Source organism: Pongo pygmaeus, chromosome 15 (assembly GCF_028885625.2).
Source record: "Pongo pygmaeus isolate AG05252 chromosome 15, NHGRI_mPonPyg2-v2.0_pri, whole genome shotgun sequence".
In the NCBI taxonomy this organism is placed as follows: Eukaryota; Metazoa; Chordata; class Mammalia; order Primates; family Hominidae; genus Pongo; species Pongo pygmaeus.
In genome coordinates, this window is record NC_072388.2 from 103,201,083 (window position 1) to 103,221,569 (window position 20,487).

The following is a 20,487-nucleotide window of genomic DNA, read 5'->3' on the forward strand; positions in this document are numbered from 1 at the left end:
AGGGACAGCTGTTGTTGGCGGCCTTGGAGACGGGCTTACTGCCCAGCTCCTCTGAGTGCCCCGTTCCCCCAAGGCACCCATCTCCAGGCTGCCCGCTGCAGTCCAAGCCTGCCTGTCCTCTTTCCCACACCCCACCTGGGGCTCCTGGGCTGGGCCTGGGGGTTTATCTGAAGAGATGAGCCAGACATCTTGGGCTTCTGGGCTTCCCAGGCCTCAGCTCCTCCGTGGCCTCTCCCCCAGGTGCCCGTCCATGCCCTGTGGAGCGACGGCCGTGAGAACCTGCTGGGGGCACTGCTCATGGCCGGCCAGTATGTGATCCCAGAGGTACCTGCCTGGCGCACGTGGAGGCGGGGCAGGTGGGGCGGGGGCGGGGGCGGGAGCCCGGAGAGCAGCCAGGAAACAAAGTCCCCCCGGCCCCCTCCCCAGACGCCATTGCCAATAGCTGGGTGCACTGTCTTCTAGATCTTATGTTGTGGATATTTACATTAGAGATACGTATGGAAGTTTTACATTAGAGATACGTATGGAAGTTTTACATTAGAGATACGTATGGAAGTTTTACGTTAGAGATATGTATGGAAGTTTCTATAAAAATAGGTTGCAGCCAGCAGGGCTCTGAAGGGTGTCACTTTCCCTCCTCCATGTCTTTCCCTGTTTCCTGTGGCGCCCCAGGAAGGAGTGTGCAAAGATCTCCCCCGCCCTGGGGCAGGGGCTTTACCCAAGGCTCTTGAGCAGCTTGACTAGAGCCCCGACACAGGCTCCTGATCAGGGGCCTCAGGGACTCCCGTTCACCGTGGGCAGGGGCCTCCAGCATCAGCTGTGCTCGCTGTACCTTTGGGATGAGTTCTCAGGGCTCTCTAAGAAGCAGGGGTGGGGGCAGTGCAGGTGGGAAGGGAAGGAAGTACGGTACCCTCCTGCCACCCAGCCACCTGCACGCCCCAGGCCCTGGGGTCCCCAGGCCCCTGCAGGCTCAGGGGTAGGTGGCAGGGCAGGAAAGGGCCCGAGAGGGGCAGTACCTGCTCCCAGGAGGGTCTCTGCCTGCGGTGGGTGGGGTTACAGTCCCGCCTCCCCCTGGGTCTGGGCACCCCATTGATGGCAGGGAGGAAGCTGGAGGGCAGAGGGGTCGGGGACAGGGTGGCCACTGCTCTGAACTCTGTCGCTCCCTTCCCGCAGGTCTGCCTCTTCTTCCAGAATCAGCTGTTTCGGGGCAACCGGACGACCAAGGTGGACGCTCGGAGGTTCGCGGCCTTCTGCTCCCCAAACCTGCTGCCTCTGGCCACAGTGGGTGCTGACATCACAAGTAAGCCCCTTAAGAGCAGGGCCAGGTGCCTGCCCAGTGCTGGTGCTGGGTGAGGGGCTGCTGCAGGGAGCTCGTGGCTGGGACTCGGCAGAATTTGAGAGCACCATGCTTGGTTCTGACTTGCCCTGGCTTGGTTCTGCCCTGGGCTGTGGGGAAGCCAGGGCTGCGTGGACAGGGCTGTTGGGTGGCTGCAGAGGTGGGGGCCTCCACAGGTCCCTGCAGGCTCAGAGGCGGGAGGCCTGGACGAGAGGTTTGGGGCATCTGGCCCTCGTGTGTCCTGCCCAACCACTGGCCCCAGGCCTAGGAGGTCCTCAGTGACCACCTGGCTCTGCTGCACCTCTGTGTGCCGTAGCCTCGTCCCCAGGAGTTTCAGGGAGTCTTTCTGTCCTCTGGTTCCGGCGGGCAGCCTGGACATCCTTGTGGGGCTGACTCGAGCGGTCCTGTGTCCTGAGGCTTCCCCCTGGCGGGGGGCCCAGCCCGCTCCCTGGCCCTGGCTGTAGGAGCAGCCTTGGAGCTTGTTCTCAGAGACCGGTGCCCTGCCAGGCCTCACCTGAGATGCAGGGCCACTCCAATGGCCTGCCCGGGAGTCCCTCCCTGGCCTACCGTCTCTCCATCTGGGATGTGCTGCTGCTGAGGGAGCCCCTGCTTCCTGGACTCTACCCGGCCCCTGCCTGCTCCAGGTCCACGGCCGGCATGGCCAGTCCTTCTGACCCCACCCCAGCACCCCTCCTTGAGGCGGCTGGAGCATCCCTTCCCTCCTGCGCGATGCATCCTGCCTGCCCTGGCCCCCTGCTGTTTCGAGGGAACCCCAGATCTGCCCTGTGTCTCATCCTGATGGACTGAGGTGGGGTCCAGCCCGGGGGAGGCTCCAGGGCTTGGCAGCACTGGGCTTCCTTTGGGAGCATTTGACACCTTGCCCGGGGCTGGGTGGGGCTGCCTGCCCAGGACCAAAGCAGCTGTTCCTGTCTGGGGTGGGGTGGGGTGCAGGCGCCCCCTCACCCATGCTGGGCTTCTGTCCAGGCCTGGGCCATGGCGGGCTGGTGGGTCAAGCCCACAAGGTCACTGGACGCCTGAGGAGGCACTTCCTAGGGAATCTCCCGGTGCAGCAGAGGCTCCCCACTCCCCCATTTTAAGGAGGAGCAGACCCTCCTGGAGAAAGCATTGGGCTATGGGCTGCTGGGGCACAGCTTCCCGGAAGATTTCCCAGACACAGGCAAGGACCCTGGGGAGCCCCAGGGCCTGGCATGAGGGGGCCCTGGGAAGGGTCTGGCAAGGCAGGGACCTTCCTGGAGCATCCACCAGAAGCCGGGGGACAGGAGGGGCTCTGGGCATGTCTGGCTGTGGGGCCATCTGCAGAAACGGGTGGAGGCAAATGATTCCGAAAGTCCCCGGCATCTTTGGATCTCAAGACAAGGCAGCATGTGGGAGTCTGGGCTCGGTGGCTGACTTGCTTGTTGCCCCAGGGCCCCTCAGCAGGACAGGACAGAGGAAACTGCCTGGTTCTACAGGTGAGGAATGGAGGCAGAGAGAGGCAGGCTCCCACAGGGAGGCACCGACTCAAGCCTGTGCACTGTCTCCTGTCCTGGGCTCACACCCCATCCTTTCTTCCTGCTGCTCCCTTGAGCACCTTCTAGGGAGTGTGAGGCCCAGAACACATCAGTGTGTCTACCGTGTGTGCAGCACACCGGGTCTCAGGGGCTTGGGCAGGGGTCCACTTCCTCACCGAGGGCCAGAGCAGCCTGAAAGGCTTCTTGGAAGAGGTGGCTTGTGAGCTGGTGCTGGTCGGGTACTGGCTTGCTTGCCCATGCTGGATGCTGGCACTCGGCCCCTCCAGCCCAGGGAGAAGGAGCAGCAAGAGGTGTGGGCGGTGCCCTGCAGGCCCGGCTCCCCCATGGGGCCTGATTCACACCTTATCTGGGGCTCAGGAGTGGAGCTTCTGCTGGTGGGTGGACCCCGCCCCGGCAGTGCATAGAGGACCGTGCTCCGGATTCCAGGGACTCCGCCAGCACCGGGTACTAAGCCCGGGCAGGCCACGAGGCTCAAGACACACCGGCCTCAGGCCCAGGGCCGAGGATCAGCTCCTGGGCGCAGCACTAAGGCTGGTCTGGGTGGGAGGCTGCCCTGGCCCCAGCCCCCCACCCCTGAGTGTTTCCCACGTGCGTGTGGGTGTGGGAACCTGATGCCAGGCTGCCGGGCCGGTTCTGGCACCTGGTGTTGAGAAACTTCAGGCCTTGCCCAGGGCGTGGCTGCTGGGGCCCCTGGGGAGGGGCACGGGTTGGCAGTGTGCACCCTCAGCCTCTCTGAGCCAGCTGGGGGTAGCAGTGCCAGCCTGGGCTGGGATGCCAGCTGCCAGCACCCTGTCGAGGGCTTGTCCTGGGCTTTTTACCTACTGTCTGGGAAGTGAGGGGCTGGGCTGGTCCAGGAGACATGGGCAGGCTTGATGCTCCTGTCCACAGTTGGCTCAGCGCCAAGGGGTGGGGGGGTGCGTGGGAGGCTGGAGGAGGCCCTGCTGGCCCTGTCCTTTCCATGTGTCTGAGGAGACCACACTGTCACTCCCAGGCAAATCCTGCACACTTACCCTTCTGTGCTGAACCCTGGCCTTGGCCCACTCTGCTGGGGCCTTTGGAGCAGAGGAGGGTGGAGAAGCGGACATGGCTGTGGGGTTAGGCCAGGCCTGTCACTCACCAGCCATGGGTCCTTACGCTGGGTCACCCCAACGGAGAGCCCCAGAGCCCTCCTCTGTGCACTGGGAGAAGCCACCTCCCTCCCAGACATGTCCCAGCCACCCCAGCTGTGCTGCATCCAGCTTTGAGGCCGCAGACTACACCCTTCGGCTCCTGTGCTGAGCTCCCGTATCTGTAAAACAGGGCCATAGCCCCTCTTGGGGTTAAGGGGCTGAGCCAGCAGGCCTCGCCGGGCCATAGAGCCACCACCGCTCCTCTCTGCCCCCGGGCGTGGGGTCACGTTTCCCCTGGCCTCCAGCAGGCCTGGACAGGAAGGACTGGGATCCCAGGGGTGGTCTCCACAGAGTCTCAGGAGGCGGGAGGTCAGTGAGGGTTGGGCGTGGGCCCTCTTTGTCTCTGTGTAGCCCCCTCTCAGCCATAACTCTTTGCCGGTGGCAGCGGTGCCCCCTCCTTCCCTGTCCTGACGCCTTATCTGCTTGTCCGGCTGAGACGCACGCCCTCAGTTAAAGGGCATCTCATGCTGCCATCGTGTGGGGCTGACTGATGCTGTGGGCTCTGGTGGGGGTGGAAGCCTCACTGCCAGGTCTCTGCTCCCCCCTCTTTCATCCGCAGCACCCCACATCTACCCGCTTCAGCTCCACCGTGCCAGGAAAGTCCTTTTTATTGCATGCAAGCTGCTCTGGTGGAAGCGGCCGGAGACACGTGGGTGACATCTCCCTGTGGGCAGGACGAAGAGCCCTGTGCGGGGGTCCTCCTGCCCGGGTTCCTGTCCCAGCACTGTGCTGGGCTCTCCAGGCACCCAGGCCCTTCCCCACCCCTGGGCCTTGGTTTCCCTGGGCTGGGCTCTCCAGCCTCCAGGGTGTTTACTGCCCTGGGCAGGCTCTGACACCGCACAGTGCGGTGGGAGTCCCCGGTGTCCAGCCCTGCTCTGCTGGAGGCTGCCATGAGTGTGGAGAGGGGCAGAGGGAATGGACCCCATCCTTGGCGCTGGCCTCTGAGGATTTGGGGGCCGGGCTTACAGCATCAGCCTCCCACCTCCACCCACTGTGGAGCAGGAAGGTCGGCAGAACCCTGGGGAGTCGAGTGCTGCCAGAGTGGCGGCCTTCAGCTCGAGGACAGGCGTGTCCTCTGGAGAGCCCCTCTGCATGGACGGGTTCAACGGGCACTGACCCCAAATATCCATCCCTCCCCACTTTACCTGGAGCCTGCACCGCCACCATCACCCACCCTGGGTGTGGGGAGGGGGTGATGGGCACACATTAGGATTTTGGGGTGAACTGGATAGAGGCCTTCTCTCCCCAGAGGTGAGGGGTCCGAAAGTCCATTTGTTCACTCATTCAACCACTGACCCGGTGGGCAGTGGGCACAGTGGGTGCCCGTCAAGGGGCAGAGGAGGCTGGCTGGTTTGGCGATGCTGCCCCACGCCTGTGACCCAGCGCAGTGACTGCTGGTGGCTCCCCAGCTGGGCACGCCTGCCCTCCTCGCCTCTGCACCCGACCGACGCCCCCATGTGGCCTGCAAGACACAGCCGGGCCTCCATCTCTGCAGGACCCTCCTGCCCCCTCGCCTGGCCAGCGGAGATTCCCTGGGCTTCACCCTTGAGACTGTGTTGCCCGTTGCTCGGCCATCGGTCTCTTTCTGGCCAACGAGTGCCTCCTCCCGCAGCCCTGTGCACGCTGCGGAGCCTGGCACAGGCCTGACTGCGCCAAAGCATGGGACGGTTTGCCTTCCAGAGAGGAGACAGGGCAAGGGGGCTAAGCCGCGAAGGCTCAGGGCTCTGAAAACAAGGGAGGAGGCGGCCTGTGCAGAGGGCCAGGCGCTGGGCTGGGGTCTCGGCTGGTGGAAGGCCTGAAGGCACCACACAGGCCCTTCCCTGTCCTCAGTCAACAGGGAGCTGGTGCGGAAGGTCGACAGGAAGGCTGGGCTGGTGGTGCACAGCAGCATGGAGCAGGACGTGGGCCTGCTGCGCCTCTACCCTGGGATCCCTGCCGCCCTGGTAGGGACCGCCCCGGCCATCCTGCCCCTACAGCCCCGAGCCCCAGCCCTCTGCAGCTCCCATGGCCCTCAGGCTCCCTGGGGCCCTCACCAGCCAGTGCAGACCCCGCATGGACCTGAGATGTCTGCAATGTGGCCCCACCAGCCCCAGGCCCTGTCCCCTGTCATCGGTCATGGCGCTTTCCAGCTTCTCGGGGAGTGGGCAGGGTTGGGGCGCAGCTCACAGCCAGAACGGGGTCATCCGTCCGTGCTTTTCTAGAGCTTTCTGCAGCATCCTCCTGCAGATTCCAGCTGGCTGGGAGCCGCCCCTGCTGTGCTGGACGAGGGTGTTTGCGCTGGGGCCCCTGATGGCTTTCTTGGTTCCTCTCCCACCTCTCTGAAGTGTTTCCACGGCGTTGTGTCACACAAAGCCTTCGTCCCTACAGACAGGATGACCCTTTGGGAGAATGTGGGGGGAGCAGGCCCTCCAGGTGCCAGCAGCCATGCACGCCTGCCAGGAACCCCACTGTCCCGGGAGCAGAGCAGGCACCAGCTGCCCCTGGCTTGGGGTCCCCCTCCTTGGGAGGGCACGGGGCAAGTCTCAGTGGTGCCGAGGGCAGAGACCCTCACCATCCAGCCCCCACCCCACCGCCCCACAGGTTCGGGCCTTCTTGCAGCCCCCCCTGAAGGGTATGGTCATGGAGACCTTCGGTTCGGGGAACGGACCCACCAAGCCCGACCTGCTGCAGGAGCTGCGGGTGGCCACCGAGCGCGGCCTGGTCATCGTCAACTGTACCCACTGCCTCCAGGGGGCTGTGACCACAGACTATGCAGCTGGCATGGTAGTGCCGGGAGATCAGGGCCTGGCGGGGAAGGGGACAGCCTGAGGGCCTGGCAGAGGTGGGCTCTGACCCACCCCTCATGGGCAGGGGGCCGTGGTGAGTTGCCCTTCCTGCCCACACACCCCCTCCTCACAGGCCATGGCGGGAGCCGGCGTCATCTCAGGCTTCGACATGACATCGGAGGCCGCCCTGGCCAAGCTATCGTATGTGCTGGGCCAGCCAGGGCTGAGCCTGGATGACAGGAAGGAGGTGCGGGCACTCTCGGGCTGTGGGCAACCCTCGGTGTGCACAAGCATGTCAGTTGGCTCCCAGGGTCATGTCTGGGGCGATGCTGGAAGAGCCTGGGGGCCAGCCCAGGGTGTGTCCTGTTTGGGAAGGGGAGGGATGTGGCTCCCTATAGTGGGGAAGGGCAGCTCTGGGCCCAGGCTCCCCACAGCCCTCACCGGACCCCCAGCCCAGGCTCTGCCTGTCCTTGTGCCTTCTCAGCCTGCATGGAGACCTGAGGCTCCCCTAACTGTCACCAGGAAATCCTCTCCTGCTGTCCACTCTTCTTGGAGGGTGGGGTTCAGACACAGCTGGCCCCAGACCCTTGGGCTGCCAGCCCCTGGGGCTGGGCAGAGGCTTTGGGGCCCCTGGAGACCCTGAGCTGGTAGGGCCGGGGAGCGGGGCTGGCCTTGTGAGGGGACCCGGCCCACTCTGGCCCAAGGGATGAAGCACACATGGCCGAGGCTCAGGCCCAGGGCAACCCCTGCCTGTGCCCGGGTAGCCTGAACCTCCAGGCTGTTCTGGGCTGCCCATCCAGCCCTGGCAGAGCCACTTCGCCTCTGTTCTCTCCCCCAGCTGCTGACCAAGGACCTTCGTGGGGAGATGACGCCACCCTCGGTGGAAGAGCGCCGGCCCTCACTGCAGGGCAACACGCTGGGCCGTGGGGTCTCCTGGCTCCTCAGTCTGAACGGCAGCCAGGTAATGGCGTGGGACACGGGCCTGAGTGGCAGCTGGGGGCTGTGCACCCTCTTGGTCACCCTGGGATGCACCAGGCAGGCACGAGCCCCTGTAGCCATCACTCCAGCCCAAACAGTTAGGCACACCCGGGTTCTGGGGCCCAGGAGGAGGATTTGGGGTCTGCAGCAAGGAAGGTTTGCAGGGTCCATAGGGTAGGAGCCAGGAAGGGCCAGGCGGTGGGCACACAGCAGGGAGGCTGGGGCCGGGGCTCAGCAGGTCGCTGCCTTCTGACTGGCGGCGCTGCCTTAGTGCCGGGCTGCCTTGGGAGCTGCCTGTCCAGAAGAAGGGCGGGTGAGTGGGGGCGGTGCTTGCTCTGGGCTCTCCCAGGCTCTGAGTACCAGGGGTTCCAGGCCCCCACCTGAACCCGGAGGTGAGGGCCAGCACGTCCCCTGCACGTCCCCTGCACAACTGGGGTGCCCAGACCTAGGAAGGGGGGCTTTTGAGGCCTGGGGTCTTCAGGGGGATGGGGCCTCCCTGGACCCCGCATCATGCCCGCTTGGCTGCTGGGCCAAGCATCCAGGCCTGACATGGGGCCTGGCAGGCCAGACAGCCTTGCTCCCCACTGCCTGGGGTCCTGCCCCAGCCTCAGTGCCTCAGTTTCCCCCCATAGGGATGGACCTGTCTTGTGAGCCATGTGCTGCAACTGCCACTTGCTGGGGCGGGTGACGGGCAGATGGAAAGGACTGGCGTGCATGCCTATTATTAGGGTGACTGCATGGGGCCTGAATGCTGTAGGGAGGCAGGCCAGAGGCAGCAGCCTTGTCACCAGGCCACGTTGTGCCCGCTGGGTGTGGTGGTCCCTGTGGGGCCTCTGCCAGGACCGCTGGGTATGGTGGCCCCTGTGGAGCCTCTGCCAGGACCGCTGGGTGTGGTGGCCCCTGTGGGGCCTCTGCCAGGACCGCTGGGTATGGTGGCCCCTGTGGGGCCTCTGCCAGGACCGCTGAGTATGGTGGCCCCTGGGGGCCTCTGCCAGGACCGCTGGGTATGGTGGCACCTGTGGGGCCTCTGCCAGGACCGCTGGGTATGGTGGCCCTTGTGGGGCCTCTGCCAGGACCGCTGGGTAAGGTGGCCCCTGGGGGCCTCTGCCAGGACCGCGGCCTTTTGGCGTCTTGGGGAGCTCCTGGGTGCCCGGTGCTGGGGGCAGGTGGCTCTTCTGGGAAGGTGCAGCTGTGGGAACAGGACCTTCCTTCCAGGGGAGGGGACTGGCTCCGCTTCTCACGCTCTCCTTACGCGGGTGACTTACGATTCCGTCCCGACAGCGGTGGGAGCAGACGGGAGTCTTGGAGGGTGGGTAGCAGGCACTGGGCCACACACCCTTTGGGGACAGGGCTGGATGGTGGTCTCATGGCCTGGCCTTAGCTCCAGGGGAAGGGGTCCTAGGTGGGCCTGGGTGAGGTGGGGTGGTGAGGCTCAACCCCAGGCCTTCCGACGTGGCAGCTCAGGTTCCTTCTCACCCACGCACTGGGATCTGCGGGCCCTTGTGTGTGGGCTGGCAGGGGTCACACGGCACCAGGGACTGCCAGTTCCACCAGGTGCCAAAGGGAGGCGTGGGTCCCAGGGTGCCGCCTTCCCCACCTAGGAGGCAGATGCCCTGCGCAATGCCCTGATGCCCAGCCTGGCCTGTGCTGCTGCCCACGCCGGTGACCTGGAGGCGCTGCAGGCGCTTGTGGAGCTGGTGAGCCTCCCTCACCCTGGGGGCCCAGCCCCAGCCACTCCTGGCCCAGGGGCTCTGAACCCTGTAGGCAGGACGGCCTTTCATCCACCCACTGACCACACTAAGCCCTTGTCAGCCAGACTGGGCAGCAGGACTGTCCTGCCAGCTTGTGGGGTCTCACTGAGGCTTTGAGGGTGGGTGCAGGGGCTGTGCTGGGCCCTACCCTCAGAGGGACCCCACCCTCCCCATGGCCTACCTGGCCCCACCTGGGCCTCCCTCAGAGGTCGCATGTCCTTGTGTCACTCCAGGGCAGTGACCTGGGCCTGGTGGACTTTAACGGCCAAACCCCACTGCACGCGGCCGCCCGGGGAGGCCACGCAGAGGCAGTCACCATGCTGCTGCAGAGAGGTGTGGATGTGAACACCCGGGACACAGACGGCTTCAGCCCGCTGCTGCTGGCCGTGCGGGGCAGGTAATGGGGCTAGGGGCTGCACAGAGCTGCCTTGGACAGGTGGGCACAGAGAAGCTATGGGCTCCTGCACTCAAACAGCCTCCCGGGGCTGGGCTGGGAGAGGTGGAGGACACCTGTTTCCTAAAGGCTGCCCCCGCAGCCCGGGGCCCAGTAAGACTCCGGCCCAGAGTTCCTAGAAAACAAAAATGTTATGGACAAAGCCGGGAGGACCCGGTGCTCCTGAGTCATCTCTGTGCAGCTATGGGTATGGGGGTCTGGGGTGGAGGTGGGGCAGAAGGTCCTGGCCCAGCAGCCAGACGCGGTCAATAAAAAGCAGGCTACGTGGCAGCAGATCTGGGGCTGTGACAGGCAACTCGGGCCCTGGAGGACAGGCCCAGCCCATGCATGTGGGGGTCCCCTGCCCCCGCCAGCAAGCCCTGGCTGGTGTCTCTTCCCAAAGTCCAGAGCAGCAGCAGAGACGGAGTGTATGCCTGTGCCCCTGCATGGGGGGTGAGGCCAGCACTGGTGGGATCTGCGTCCCGTCTCCCCTTCCTACTCTTTATTGCCCCTGGACGCCCAGCAGCCCCGGGCCTGGGAAGGCCGAGGACCTGTCTGCCAGTGCCGCTGCCCAGACCCATGGGGCTGCTCAGAGATCCCAGGGCTCCTGGGGATTCCTCCCTGCGGGTGGGAGGACTTGGCCTGCAGGACCCTGGGTTCTTTTCGGGGAGGGAGTGCTCAGGAGTCCCATGGAGAGAAGGCCGGGGTGTCTGAGCCTGGGGTCATGTGACCTTGATGTGTTCAGTTGTGGGTTCCCCTCCCCAGCAGTGAGCCCTGGGGTGGGGTGTGGTGCCCTTTGTGAAGTGGGTGACTGGGGTAGAAGGTTCTTTCCACGCTCCTGTGAGCATTGACAGGGTGCTCAAAACAATAGGAGAGAACAGGGTGGTGGACAAGAGGGGGCGGGGCTGTGAGGGTCCCCCCAAGCAGGGCTGGGGTGATCCGGACTGGAGATTCTAGACTGGGAGTCCTTGGGTGTGGGTGGTGGCGGAGATGAGCTCACACAGTCCCGCCCCCTCGTCCCCTCCTAACTCACAGGACCAGGCTCACAGCACCCCCCACAACCGGTCTCCCAGCCTCGCTCCACCGCCAGGCTCCCTGAGGCCGCCTGCCTGGCCCTGCTGTGCCTGAGTGGGGTGTGGGGAGGCCACTGCCTCATACCTATTCCCAGGCTCCCTAAATGGGGTGACGGGGGGATTTGTGGTGCTTTGCAGGGGTGGGAGCACGGCCAGTGATTATGGCACAATCGTTAGGTCACCCTGTGCAACGGGCTGTGTGGCCTCCAGCCTTTGTGCCTCTGCTCCAAGGCCTGGCTAGAGCCCCAACCCCACCCCCACAGACTCCACTGTCTGGGTGCCCTGCCCCCACTCCACCCCAAGGGCAGTCGGCCGGATTGATTCAGTGTCCGCTGCGCCTGGCTGAGGAGGTCACCACGGGGTGTGATCAGCGTTTGGGTGTGCAGTGGGGCCAGTCAGCTCATGTAAGGCTGTCCTCTGGAATGGGCTGTCCCCTTGGAATGGGTCAGGGAAACTGCCCTGGGAGGAGCTATTCTGCTAGCACCAACCAATGCCCTCCCTTGGGTGCTGGGTGCGGGGCTGCCGCAGAGTTGACCCCACCCCTTGCAGACCTCAGCTGCCCTAAGAAGGAGTACTGGACAGATGGAGGTGGTGGGATCCCGGGATGATGTTGCATGGGCCTAGGCAGAGGATGGGGGGATGGGCCCTTGTCTGAGGCTAGGGCTGTGGAGTCTTGGGCAGGCAGGTCCCTGTCCCTGTGCACAGGACATGAGCCCTGCTGGCTCCTGAGTGAGGTACAGCGGGGCTGGGCTGGCCAGGGCAGAAGGTCAGCATGCTCATTCTCACACAGGCATCCGGGTGTCATTGGGTTGCTGCGGGAAGCCGGGGCCTCCCTGTCCACCCAGGAGCTGGAGGAAGCAGGGACGGAGCTGTGCAGGTGAGCGCAGCTAGAGCACCTGCTCTTCCAGGGATGTGGGGGACATAGCTTGGGGAAGGGAAGCCAGACCTGCTGGGAGACATAAGTGAGTCAGGGTGTGGGGGCTTTCAGAGGCGAGGCCCGCTGACCTCAGTGTGCACCAGCCTGGCTGATGGGAAGAGCTGTCTACCCTGGACCATGTCATGGGGCAGGGGAAGGAGTTGTTTTCAGCTGAGCGAACAGTCCAGCAAGGGTGTCTGTATGTGCACGTGTGTGCATGTGTGTATGCGTGTGTGTGCCTGCATGTGTGTGTGTGTGTGGTGGGCTTGAGGAGGGGTATGGGAATTGGTGGTTGGGTGTGAGGGGGCTGGGGTGTGGGCTGGGGGGTGGCTGGGGCTGCATTTGGGGAGGTTGGGGCAGGTGGGGCACCGGGGAGCTGAAGCCCCTGGCAGGTGATAGGTCTGGTGAGCTCTGTTCTCCCCAGCGTGGTTCTTGTCCTGGGATAAACTGACCTAGGCCCTGCCTCCACCTGCTGGCCGCATGGCACCAGTGGCCAGTGTGCCTTCCGATCTCACGCTGCCCGAGTGACCACCGAGGCAGGCTCAGGCCTTCTAACATCATGTTATTGTTGGAGAGACTGAGGCGCAGGGAGGCCTTCAGTGAGGGTGTTGGTTGTCGGTGGAGGTGGGCTAGGGATGCAGGGATCCTACTCTGTCCGCCGCAGCCAGAATCGCTGCCTCCCACCCCATGCCTTGTGCCTGGTGACTTGGCGCTGCCTCCTGTGCCCCGCCTGGGCTGCCCGAGGCCAGGACGACTCCGAGGGACCCAAAAGGGAGAGTTGGAGGCAGGAGACCTGGGCCAGGTGCAGATGGTGGCTGGGGTGGGGGTGCTGTGAGTGGCGGGGTCTGTGTCCCTGTAAGTCCAGAGTCCCAGGCTTGGGGAGTGGGTGATGGCAGGGGCTTGGCTCACTGGCTGGGAGGGGAGTGGGTTCAGGCTCCTGCCCAGCAGGAGGAGGACTAGCAGCTCTGACTCCTCCTCTGGGACCGGCCCACAACCCCTGGTCTTGCTTTTGAAGGGACTTCTGGGGTGACTTGGTCCACATTTGCACTCCAGACAGGCCTTGCTGGCTCCATTGACAGATGGGGAAACTGAGGCAGTAGTCAGGTCCTGTGGGAGCTGGGACCAGAACCCTGGTCTAGGACTCTGCTTGGAAGTGGGCCTGGCCAGCCTGAGCTGCTGGCTAGACTTGAGCCCCTCGGCCAGGCCTTCCTAGGGGCCAGTGTGTGTGTGGAGCTTGGCCTCTTGGGGCAGGTCCAGGAGGGGCCAGTGAGGCCATCCAGCAGATTCACCGCAGAGATTACCCAGTGCCACTGCAGGGCTGCTGCTGTTTCCTGGGTAGGTGCAGAGTCCCTAAGGGCCCTCCGGAGAAGGGGACAGCCCCTTCCTCACCAGGCCACTTCCCCCAGCCCCTGCACACCATGGGTGGGTGGAGCCTTCCCTGCCGGGTCCCCACCTGGCCTGCGCCTGGCCTCCCCAGGTGGGGAGTGAGTTCTTCCCAGGAGGGTGGCAGGGTGAGAAGGAGCTGGCGAGGGCCTGGCAGGTGCTCCCCACTCCAGGGCAGGTGGGCCCAGACCCCTGTCCCAGCCAGGACCCCCCATGCAGTCTGCCGGGGTCCAGGGCCAACTGTTATCCCGGGGTGCCTCCTGTGTCCCCCTCTCTGAACCGCTGGGCTGCCTCAAACTTCCACCTTTGCGGACCCCGCCCCGGGAAGAGCAGTGTTGTGAAACACGAAACTGGCGTAGGCTGCTCGGCAGGTGGGCATGCATATGTGTGTGCAAAGGCGCATGAGCTCCTGTGTGTGTGCACATATGCTTGTGTGTGTGTGCATGTGTGGGTGTGTGCTTGTGCATGTGTGGGTGTGTGCTTGTGTGCTCCTGTGTGTGCATGTATGCTGCTGTGATGCCGCTGTGTGTGCATGTGTGTTCATGTATGTTTGTGCATGTGCACCCTTGACTTGAGTCGCAGTCCCACCCACTGGGTGAAACCAGGCTCCAGGCTGCCCGATGGCCCCCAGCGACTCCTGCCCCAGGACTAGGTCGCTGCTGGGTCAGCTGTTTGGGGCTGGCTTTGTAAGAGTGTCCAGGCCACCTGGGGGACAGGCAGGTGGGCAGATGGACAGGTGCCCAGCAGGCCCCAACAACTCCTCCTCTGCCCCCACCCCCAGGCTGGCATACAGGGCCGACCTCGAAGGCCTGCAGGTGTGGTGGCAGGCAGGGGCTGACCTGGGGCAGCCAGGCTATGATGGGCACAGCGCCCTGCATGTCGTGAGTGCCCCCACCCCCTGCACCCTCTCCAAAGGCTGCCACCTCCAGGAAGGACACCTGGACAATTCACCAGCTCACTGCTCTGCCCCTCCCCGCTCTGCCCCTCCCCCAAATGCCCGGTCCTCCCCATGCAGGACCCGCACAGACTGGGTCCCCTTCCCGGGGCTCTGAGCGGTGGGGGTGACGAGAGTGGAGAAGCCGCTGGGGCCCTGTGTGTGTGGGCTGGGGACGGGAGGGCATCCTGGGGATGGGGGTCCTTGGGCCAGGCTGCTAATCAGTGGCCCCAAGGCAGCCTCTCCCCACTGCTTCCCCATAGGCAGAGGCAGCCGGGAACCTGGCAGTGGTGGCCTTTCTACAGAGCCTGGAGGGTGTGGTTGGTGCCCAGGCCTCATGCCCAGTAAGTCCCCACCCCAGGCAGGGCTGACACCCCCACATTGAGCTTCTAGTGCAGGGCTGGATCCCGGCTCGGGGGGCGTAACCAAGCGGGACAGAACCGGAGGAGGCTGAGATGGATCTCAGCCAGTTTAGGGTCTGCAGAGCCCCTCCTGGGGTTGTCCAGGGTGGAACACAGTTTAGAGGTGAGGAGAAGGAGAAAGGAGCAGTCAGGGAGGGCTTCCTGAAGGAACTGACCAGACTTGAGCACTGAGGGCCCAGCCAGGGCTCAGCATCCCCTTACCTGCCCCTGCACCCTGCCCCCCCCCGGGACCCCCTAGGCTGGGTACTTCCGTATGTCTCCCAGGCCAGTTCCCAGCTGACACCCCCATTCCCATTCGGTTGTGTGGCCCTCCCATAGTCTCAAGCTGGGTTTGCTCAGGCTCTTGGGCTGTACCGCACAGACGGGGTGCCTGGGCTTGTCTCTCTGCCCTGCCTTCGCACACTACCTGGGTATCCTTCTCAGGAGCCTTCATGTTTTCAGGAAGTGCTGCCTGGTGTCTAACCTGAAGCCGTCCTGCTGCAGTATAAGCCATTCCTTCCTCCCGTGACCGGCTGGAGGGGTCTCAGGCATGACCCCACTGCTGGGGCTGCTTCCCAGCCTGCTCTCATGCAAAGCCTGAAGGCCTCTGTTGGGCAGAATGGCAATAAAGTCTCTGACATCCCCTCACCGGGTCTGTACAGCCTGGCTCTGAGAGGCTCTGTCTGGGTCCGGGACTGTGGATGTGTGTGGGGAGTCAGGCCCAGGCTTTGTGGGGTCTCTGGGGGTGGGCACTTGGCCCATCCTTCCGGAGGCAGCTGTGAGCGTGAGCTGGGCGGGGTGGGGTGCACGGAGGTGACTCGGCCAAGCGGTCCTTTCCCAGCTGCCCCTCCCTCTTCCTGCCACCCTGCCTTTGCCCAGGCTGGTCCCTCCTCCAGACACCCTCTGCCCATCTCCTCACCTCCTGCGCCTTCATTCTGGGCTTGAAGTCCCCTCCTCCAGGCAGCCCTCCAACCCCTGGACGAGCATGCTGCTTCTGCTTAACTCTTTAGTCCTCACAGTCCCGTCCCAGTTGCTGTCTGGTTTTGTCACCCCAGCATCGCTGCACCCGGCCCCCCTCTCAGGCCAGGGCCACACCGGGCTCCATGGGGCTGTGGAAGCCCGTGAGTGTCAAGGGGGCTTCACACTCTGGTGGTGAGCCCCTCGGGACCGTTCCAGCCCCTGCTCTGCCTGAAGCTCCTGATGCAGCCTCCACCGTGAGCCAGGCCACCCTGTAAGGGGAGGGGTGACCTGTGCCTGCCTGGTTGCACAGCCTGGGCAGGTGGGTGGGTGGGGCGGGCCCTGCTGCTGCCCGGTGGGGGTGGTGCTCCAAGGCCAGGGGCAGCCTCGTGCCTTCTTTCAGCTGGGGCTGAAATCGGGGGTGTGGACCCCTGGCCCCCACCATGTGTCCATGCACTGGCCTGGGATGGCCAGGGACTCCCTGCTGCTGCCCCCGGCCCCTCACCCCTTCTTGCTGGGTGTGAGGAGTGTGGAGGCTGCCTCCCTCCAGGCCTCTCTACCTGCCCAGGTGACGGTTCCTGTCCGTCCCTCTGTTTGGCCGGCCCCTGGACTGGAGGCCCAGGAGGGCAAAAGCGTGACCCCAGAGCTGGCCCTTGGCACCTGGGCATACCCCAGGCTCCTCAGCCTGGTTCCCAAGCCTGGCTGGTACTGCCGCCGGCATCCTTGCTGTCCTCACCCCAACACAGGTGTGCCTGGGCCTTGCACAACAAGGTGATGCCACGCGAGCATGGCAGGGCCGGGGAAGCCTTTGCTCCTCACCCTGGTGAGGCCCATGAGAGGCTGCAGGTGGAGGAAGGGTGGCACCGGGCCCCAGAGCCAGGAGCCCCTGCTGTCCCCGGATGGCCGGGACCCTCGGGGGGCCTTGGGGGAGGCGGTGGGGCATCTGGACAAATGCCTGGTGCAGGTGAGAAGAGGTGGGACTACCTCCGGCATCCCTGGGCTGAGCCCACCTGGTCTCCCCGGTTGCTCCTGCACACGGCAGTGCCCACCTGCTTCCCTCAGCTCCCGAGGGGCTGGGCAGAGGCTGTTGCTCACGCCACCCTGCTCAGTGCTGCTTCAGGCCCTCAGAGCCCCAGGTTGTGAAAGCTGCAGGTGGCTCGCATTAGCCCACATGGCAGCACCCTCCCAGAGCAGGTGCCAACCTGCCAGTGTAGACACACCCACTGACGCCTGGGGTGAGTGTCCTGTAGTATAGAAACACCCACTCATCCTGCTTGTCCCGCAGAGAGCATTTGTCAAGCTGGCCTTTCTCCAACTGGGTCACTGATAGAGTTCGGCAGAGATGGCTTGGGGGCCACAGGGGCTGGGCAGATGCGGAGAGCTCCTCACAAGGCTGGGCAGCCAGACCCCCATTGTCAGGCCCCTCTAAACCCTCGTGGGATGTAGGGCCCTACCACAGGGAGCCCCGGGACTGGGCCAGTGTCTCAGGAGGCTGTGAAGTCATAGGCTTGAGTCTGGGAGCTTCCTTGGGGGCCGTTTTGTGCCCCTTGGGGAGAGGCCAGAGGGGCCCTGGGTAAGGGGATTCCTCTAGCATCACCCAGAAGTGGCACGAGGTGCAGGGCCACTGCTCGGGGCTCCCTGGGCTCTGCGCTGGGCAGTGACCTGGCCCCAAGGCCTCTGGCTCTCTGGTGTGCAGTGGGAACAGCCGGGACAGACAGGCTTGGAGCGTTCGTATCCTGCGCTTTGTTGGTGTGTTTCGTCCCCACTGTGCCTGTAGGAGGGCACCGGGCCCCCGTCTATCCCACTTCATGGCTGAGGAAGCTAAGGCACAGAGTGGCCCCGTCCTGCGCCCAGGGCTCTGCGTTGGCACAGGCCAGAGCTGGGCTGTGAATCAGGGCCGCCTTGTCTCTCGCTGTGGCATGAGGCCATGGGAGACACAAGAATGAGGCACAGCCGGGCGCCCGGTGCGTGTGGGACCCGCCTCCCCACAGTGGGGTGGCGTCACTCACACCTGGTAATTTCATGCTGGGGGAGGCCTTGGTTCCTATAGCCCATCTCGAATCACCTGGATCCCAGGGCTATCTCTGGGAAATATCTCTCCATCACGACTACTGTCTTTTTTTACCAGCATTTTCTATCTTAAAATCAGACTTCTCAGTTGAGGGCCCTCCAGGACCGCCCTTCCCCAGCTGGAGGTAACCAGACTTCTCATGTATGCTAGGAAGTTCCCCTTCTGGTCACACCTCAATATTTCCTGCTGCTGGTGGGAACCGCAGGTGCTTGTACTTGTCACCTCCTCCCCGTCCTCTCTCATCAGTCCCCTTGGATGCTGGCTACAGGAGCCACCTGGGCAAGGAGAGCCTATCCAAGTGGCTGTGTGTCGGGAAGAGTCTGCCCAGGACTGGGCTAGACCAGGGCTTAGAATTAAGGAGAGGTGGCCAGGCTTGGTGGCTCACACCTGCAATCCCAGCACTTTGGGAGGCCGAGGCTGGTGGATAGCTTGAGCCTAGGAGTTTAAGAACAGCCAACGTGGTGAAACCCTGTCTCTTAAAAAATAAATAAAAACCTTAGCCAGGTGTGGTGGTTTGTGTCTGTGGTCCCAGCTACTTGGGAGGCTGAGGTGGGAGAATCGCTTGAACTGGGAAGATGGAGGTTGTGGTGAGCCCAGATCGCACCACTGCACTCCAGCCTGGGCAACAGAGCGAGACTAGGTCTCAAAAAAAAAAAAAAAAAAAAAAAAAGAGAGAGAGAGAGGTGGGTTCTTCTTGCCCATGCAGTTGTGGTGGGGGAGGAGCTCCCAAGCTCCTGTTCTTGATCTCAAGCTCCCGTATGCCCACTTCCATCCCCACCCCCATGCCGCAGCCCCTCGGACTCCACACACAGGCACTGAGCCCCGCAGATGCAGTGATGGCAAGGCCTGTCATCCCTTCTCTACCACCAAGAGCTGTGCAGTCCCCAGAAGTCACTGTCCCTCCCTGAGCCTCAGTTTCCCCAACTGCAAAATGAAAATAACAAAACCTTTCTGATTCCCTTTCCAGGGTGGCTGCGATAGCTGAGCCACACACAGCACATGTGGAAATGTCTAGGGGGTCCCTCAGATCTGGTGGCTGTGTTCTGGTCTGGGGCCAGCCTTGGCTCCTGAGCTCTTGGCTCCTGGCTGGCTGGGCGGGTGGTGGGATGGCGTGTCACCACCCTGCACTGGAATGAATGGTCACCACCCTGCTGCCCAACCCCATACAGACACACCAATGGCTCCAGACTTGGGGCAAGTGCTGAAGGGGGTCACCTCCCCACTTCTCTGTATTTCCTAGAGCCTGAGCCCTCCCCTCAGCTGCCATGTTCTGCTGAAGCAGAGTCCCTGGGAGGCCTCGCCACTGGTCAGGCCTGGACACCTCCAGGTGACTAAGTGGGTAGGACCGGCAGGGCCAGCTGCGCCAGGACGTTTGGGGCTGGGCTCTGAGTGGGGGGAGCGAGGCGCAGGTCCTTGCTGTGTGAGGGGGTAGGGCGTCCCTGCCCCCGCGTGGGAAATGAGGAGGCAGGTACGGGGCTACCCCTGTGGGCTGCGGGGTGGGGGTTCAGGGTCTGAGAAGCAGAAACCTGCTGGGCGGTTTCAGGGTTCAGGGTCTGAGAAGCAGAAACCTCCCTCCCTCCAGTTTCACTTTCTCTTTACCCCTCCCCTTCCCCCTCCCACGAAGTTCCCTTTGAAGTGAGAGGGGCTGGGGTGGGTGTGTCCAGCCCAGCCCCCACACCCACCGGAGAGCTAGCGCGGCCCTGGGCTCCTGTCGGGCGCTGGTCCTCACCTGTTGGGGCCACCCTGGGCCTCAACCCTGCCCAGGTGGAACCAGGGCACTCCGTGCGCCCGAGCGCCCCCGGCCCAGACCAGACGGTTCGGGCGTGGCCCGGCGGGGACCCAGAACCCGGGAGGCCAGGTGCGCCCATGCCGGGCGCTGGAGGCTGGGGCGCCGGGTGGGGCGGGGCGGCCGCTGAGTCAGGGCCACCCCCGCGCGGGCGCGCGGAGCAGGTCCCCGGGCCGTGGAGGATCAGTCGCGGGACCTATGGGCCCGGGAGCCGCCCTGCCCGGAAAAACCGGTCGGGCCAGCGCGGCGCGGGCACATTCCGGCGCCGGGAAGGGCGGCTGCGCCGCATAAAAGGCGCCGCCGCGCTGGCCGCTGCCGCTCGGAGCTCAGCCGCCCTGCCACGCGGGGCCCGCGGGACGAGGGAACGCCGGGGCCAGCGAGGACGCGGCGGGGCTGGGCTTGGCGGCTGGGATCCTCCAGCGCCAGGCGAGGGCGTCTAAGGCGTCCGGTACGGCGACGGGGCCGGGTGGCTGCAGCAGGGTAGGGGGTGCACGACCAGCGGGGATCTGGGCGCAGGGGCCGGTCCCCGGGGTCCGCAGGCGACGCGGGCGGTCCCAAGGGCGTCGGGGGCTCCTCTCTCCACAGCTCGGCGAACCGACGGTGTTGGGGACTCGCGCGCTGGGTCCAGTGGTTCTTAACAGTTCAACAGTTCTGTAGCGCAATTGTGAAATGTTTAGGACCACTAGACCCGGCGGGCACGGCGACAGCGACGGAGCGTCCCACGCGCGGCCTGGAGTCAGAGTTACTGTCAGGGGCGCGCCGGCGACCAATCCAGAGGAGCCCACGGACCCGCTCCGCCCTCCAGGTCGGCCGCCCCATGCGCCGCGCCCCGCAGTCCCCAGGGCCTGGCTGGCTCCACCTGCTGCCAGGGAAGACCCTCGGCCGGAGAGCCGAGTGCTGCTGGGAGGTGGCCGGGCGTGGCCGGGCTGTGCTCTGGGAACCGCTGGGTGGGGGCGCGCTGGGTCGCCCACGCTCCTGGCGCGCTGCCGGCCTGGAGACGCC

The 20,487-nt window shown here is 64.6% G+C and overlaps 1 protein-coding gene across 6 annotated transcripts in view; it reads left to right on the top strand.

The window, feature by feature from the left end:
* Positions 1-18,204, top strand: part of ASPG (asparaginase) — a 29,955-nt gene extending 11,751 nt beyond the window's left edge. For 2 of the 6 annotated variants that reach the window (XR_008493760.2, XR_010123794.1), the window contains 12 exons: positions 241-324; positions 1,174-1,300; positions 5,868-5,980; positions 6,618-6,800; positions 6,936-7,049; positions 7,641-7,763; positions 9,382-9,477; positions 9,765-9,928; positions 11,828-11,914; positions 12,618-12,755; positions 13,007-13,707; positions 14,118-14,164. Coding sequence is in view for 4 of the 6 variants with exons in the window: in XM_054449455.2 (XP_054305430.2) it covers positions 241-324; positions 1,174-1,300; positions 5,868-5,980; positions 6,618-6,800; positions 6,936-7,049; positions 7,641-7,763; positions 9,382-9,477; positions 9,765-9,928; positions 11,828-11,914; positions 14,118-14,217; positions 14,534-14,614; positions 15,134-15,154 (1,293 nt within the window). In the remaining 2 variants the exon portion in view is untranslated. Of the gene's footprint in view, positions 1-240; positions 325-1,173; positions 1,301-5,867; positions 5,981-6,617; positions 6,801-6,935; positions 7,050-7,640; positions 7,764-9,381; positions 9,478-9,764; positions 9,929-11,827; positions 11,915-12,617; positions 12,756-13,006; positions 13,708-14,117; positions 14,218-14,533; positions 14,615-15,133 lie in introns of those variants that run through there. The other 4 variants (XM_054449456.2, XM_063652084.1, XM_054449455.2 and 1 more) reach the window with 3 other exon arrangements.
* The last annotated feature ends 2,283 nt before the right edge of the window (positions 18,205-20,487 follow it).